The 4,814-nt window shown below is 36.1% G+C and overlaps 1 protein-coding gene across 1 annotated transcript; it reads left to right on the forward strand.

The window, feature by feature from the left end:
* Positions 1–441: 441 nt before the first annotated feature.
* Positions 442–4,814, forward strand: LOC128605620 (C-C chemokine receptor type 8-like). Its single transcript, XM_053621257.1, has 3 exons — positions 442–1,199; positions 3,056–3,129; positions 3,571–4,814. Exons 2-3 carry the CDS (start codon positions 3,077–3,079, stop codon positions 4,598–4,600), a joined length of 1,083 nt encoding a protein of 360 aa, XP_053477232.1. The 5' UTR covers positions 442–1,199; positions 3,056–3,076; the 3' UTR covers positions 4,601–4,814.

The following is a 4,814-nucleotide window of genomic DNA, read 5'->3' on the forward strand; positions in this document are numbered from 1 at the left end:
GATTTATTTAATGTGTCCATATTCATTTGGAGTAATTGTTGAAATGGAGAGAATAAAGTTCTTATTTGCATTTCTTTCAGAATTGTGAAATTAATTATTATTCATTTAAAAGAAGGCGTAAAAGTCAGAACCAACAAAATCGGTATCGGTTATTGTTATCGGCTGAGAAATTTGGTATTGGTGCATCTCTAATATAGATAAATAGATAGATAGATATGTGTGTGTGTGTGTGTGTGTGTGTGTATGTATGTATATATATATATATATATATATATATATATATATATATATATATATATATATATATATACTGTACATAAAATATATATTATATTACAATATATATATAAATTTTAATTAACCAGCTAAGAATCATTAAAAAATATACATAATAAAAGTTTTCTTATGACGATTTCTAATCTTTATAAAGGCTTATATTTATATTTATCAGTGGAACATGCCCACAATGATGTTGAAAACATCTGACCAATGACCAAGACCCTTGTGTTAATTATTCATAGATATTCAAATTTGATTGGCTCCTGATATTTAAAGGGCTAGCTAGCACTACATTTACATTACATTTATTCACTTAGCAGACGCTTTTATCCAAAGCGACTTACAAATGAGAAGAAAATACAAGCAAAGTGATATATCAAGCAGAGAACAATACAAGTAGTGCTACCATACAAGATCCATTAATTGAGTTATAGAAGAAGCAAAGTGCACATTTTAGAGCACAGAGTAGAGGTGTAAGTGTACATTATTTATTTATTTATTTATTTATTCATTATTATTATTATTTTATTATTATTATGAGTTGATTAGGTGTTCACGGAAGAGGTGGGTCTTTAGCTGTTTTTTTGAAGATGGTGAGAGATTCTGCGGTCTCGTAGCATGAAACGTATTCGTCCCAGTTTATCAGATGTCCCACTTTTGCTGAACTCGCCCAATACGCCGTTTTTAATATAAAAAAGAAATACCAGTCAATATCTATATGAGTTCCAAGTGCCAGTATGTGAAGATGAAATGAACAGAACACAAGGAGAGATTTTACTTTGCATGGCAGTGTAACAGTTAAACCCCTACAGTGACCATAGTCCTGCCTCCCCTTGGCTAGGGACACCAAACTGACTGGAGCCAAAAAATAAAAAGTTTTCCTCCTTTATATCGGACTGGTAGTCCTAATAACACCTGAGGTAAGTCCAATTTATTTAACTTGTCCAATATTCACCTTTTTTTAATTTTTTTTTTTTTAAGCAATTAGCCCTCACTTGAAAGAAAAACATGCATGGAAGCAGTCTATTTAGAAGTACATTTTAGAAAGTTTTGTTGTCGGAGAAGAATTTGGGCAACGCCCCTTAAAATATTATTTACAGACTTCACTGAATGTCGGAAAGTTTGTTATTTGAATAATGTTACCACATAAACGTTATCACATACATTATCAATCTGTCCCTGTTTAAAAAAAAAAAAAAGGGGGGGGGGTGTTGTAAGTAGCCATTCGATTTGGTGATAATAATAATAATAATAATAATAATAATAATAATAATAATAAAAGTGGTTCTTGATCATTCCATACCCAGGCTTTCTGCGACACAGTGCTAAAACTGAGACGCACATAAATAAATGAATAAATAAATAAATAAATAAAAGGTTGTGTAACAATTCCCATTTGGTTCGGAAGGAAATAAGGAAACTGGAGGCATGTGATAACTCAGAAGGGGCTCTTTGTTTTACTTATCCTATTCTACTTTCACTTTCCAGCCACAGTTTGTTTTCCTGTGCATATACACTGCCCAACATTAATATTGGCACCCTTGGTAAATATGAGCAAAAAAGGCTGTGAAAATTTGTCTTTATTGTTGAATCTTTTGTTCAAAAAATTCACAAAAATACTCTGCTGTTATGGATAGCAAACAATTGCAAACAAAACACAGGTATATCAACAAAAAAAAGACATCTTTTGTTAAATATGTGTGCGACAATTATCGACACCCCGATGAATTCATATGAGAAAAATATGTTTGAAATATATTCCCATTGATGTGTTAGTTCTTTTTTGTTTTTTTAGTACACAGCGGTGACTAGGAACAGGAAAATTGTTCAACCATGACTTCCTGTTTCACAGGGGTATAAATATGAGGTAACACACAGGTCAAATTCTCTCAGTCATTCATAACAGTGGGTAAGACCAAGGAATATAGCTGTGAGGTGCGGCAAAAGGTTGTTGAGCTTCACAAAACGGGAAGTGTCTATAAGAAAATAGCACAAGCATTGAAAATGCCCATTTTCACCATCAGGGCAATAATTAAGACGTTCCAGTTTCCAAACTGTTTCCAGTTTTTTCTGCTTTGCAGAGGAACGATAACGCTGTCTATCACACTTGTCTTTGTGCGCGCAAATGCCCAGGACAGGAGAGCGTTTAAAGAGCTTAAATAACTGATCAAATGATGTGTATTTGCATATCATTCGTGTGGATTTCCGTTATTGAGTGATAAGCAAGGTCTGTTTGAGAATATTAACGCAAGACTTTATTTTAATTTTACAAGAAGCAAAGTGGACAAACCCTAACAATATATCAATAATAAAAGGCTAATAACAATAATAATGAACATACAATAAGGTAAAAACATGTAGCCGAGTCTTGGCAGACTCTTGCGTACTCTTATGAATACGACTTTCGGCCAATAAAACGAACAAAGTTTATTATATATGCATGGCAACAAGTAAATACTTTATAACTGGACATGAAACATCCATCATCAATAGTTATGTATCCATTAAAAATGACTTTTGGTACAGCATGTCACAGAGAGTTGTGATTTATTTATTTATTTATTTTTGGCCATCCCAATGAAATCACTGGGCCTTACCTGGCCACCCCTGAAAAAAAAAACGCTACGCCCCTAATTACAAACACAAGATTGCAGTACATGGTCACAAACTTTTACTGCAGTTCAGCGTGCTTGTCCAAGTGGTGATGCATTTTTTATTTAATCCAAATGCCATAGAAAACTGCTTTTAACTTCTTTTTTTATATCTTTAACCCCAGGGATAACTGTTTTAATATCTGATGGCAACAATGTTGAACACCAGCACAGGTCTTTGGGAGATCACATCACCCAGGTGAGAACATATTACAATCCAAATATTAAACGCAGTCAAAGCGTCTCGAAAATGGTGGGGGGGGGGGGTATTTCTTCCATAATGGAGGTTAACACTTTATTTGAAGGGACTTACATAGCGCATTTATAAGCTCTGCACAAACCTTTATTAAATCAGTTCTGAAGATGGCGATCACATTTGCGTTTATTTATAACGCTGTTATGAATGTCTGATTAAAATGCTCTGTCTCCTCCAAAGTGCTCGGTGTGAAATGGACTTTAAAGGGATGTTACTCTTAGTTAATGTATACGTTAATATTTAATAATGTCCTCAAATAGCATTAAAAATATTTTTGTGTGTGTGTATTTACAAGCCATAACATCAATTTCAGCATGAGAATTCTGGTATTAAATCTTCACTGTACACTAACTCAGCTTCTCGTGTGCTGAAATTCTCTTGCAGTAACTCTCTCCTTAGTGTTTTCAGCACAACAGAATATGATTATTCTGATGTTGTGTCTTCTCAACCGTGTGATTATGAAACCCATGCAAGCCGTATTCTCCCTGTGCTCTACTCCCTGTTCTTCGTGGTGGGCTTCCTGGGAAACATGCTGGTGCTGTGGGTGATCCTGAGGGGCCCTCAGATGAAAAGCATGACTGATGTGTCTCTCCTGAACCTGGCCATCGCTGACCTTCTACTAATCTTCTCTCTTCCCTTCCTGACTCACTATGCCAGGGATACCTGGGTTTTTGGTAGAGCCATGTGCACTCTGGTCCTCAGCGTGTACTACATTGGATTTTACTCTGGCATTTTCTTTATTGTGCTGATGAGCATCGAAAGATACTTGGCTATCGTCCATGCTGTGTTTATCTTGAGAATCCGAACCAAGGCTTGTGGGATTTTAGCCAGCCTGGTAGTCTGGATTATAGCTATTGCAGCATCATTTCCTGAGCTGCTGTATCTTGGAGTTGAAGAGACTGGGACTGAAGTAGTTTGCAGTGCTTATCCAAAAAATAAAAGCCACAACGATGTGAGAAGTGCAGCTTTCTTTAAGATGAATATTTTGGGAATGCTGATTCCACTGAGTATTGTGGGATTTTGCTACCCGATGGTGTTCCGGAGGCTTCAAACGCTTCGTACACCAAAGAAACTGGCCATTCGTCTTGTTGCTGTGGTCATGGTGGTGTTCTTCTGCTGTTGGATACCGTACAACATTGCAGCATTCCTCAAAGCACTGGAACTGAAGCTTATCCTGCCTCCAGGGTGTGAGCTCAGCAAAACAATCCAGTTCATGCTGCAAGTCACTGAAGCTATAGCGTACTCACACAGCTGCCTCAATCCATTCCTCTATGTGTTTGTGGGTCAAAAGTTCAGGAGGAACCTCGCAAAGCTCCTCCTCGAGACCCCATGCGTCCAAGTGCAGTGTATGAATCGCTACCTGACCCGGGCCGCAGCCCCAGTGAATGATGATGAAGGCTCAGTTGGAATCTGAATGAAGGAACATGAAGTCTTTTTTTATATGTATAAATTATTTCCATTTTATACTGTATGTACTATTGGAAATACTGTTGAGATAACTTGTATTTGAATGTGTTATATATCCCTGTTATTAGGTAAAGATTACCATAATGTGCTCTTTTTTAAAAGTTTTGTAAACTCTCAGAGTGCTATCATTACCTTTTGTACCTTTAATGTGTATTTTTTAA

The sequence above is a fragment of the Ictalurus furcatus genome, chromosome 1 (assembly GCF_023375685.1).
Source record: "Ictalurus furcatus strain D&B chromosome 1, Billie_1.0, whole genome shotgun sequence".
NCBI lineage: Eukaryota > Metazoa > Chordata > Actinopteri > Siluriformes > Ictaluridae > Ictalurus > Ictalurus furcatus.

Bases quoted from the DNA above. Each gene is read 5' to 3' on its own strand.
- LOC128605620 (XM_053621257.1), top strand. From the start codon at position 3,077: ATGGCAACAATGTTGAACACCAGCACAGGTCTTTGGGAGATCACATCA. The intron at 3,130-3,570 runs GTGAGAACATAT...ATTCTCTTGCAG, and splicing joins TGGGAGATCACATCACCCAG to TAACTCTCTCCTTAGTGTTT.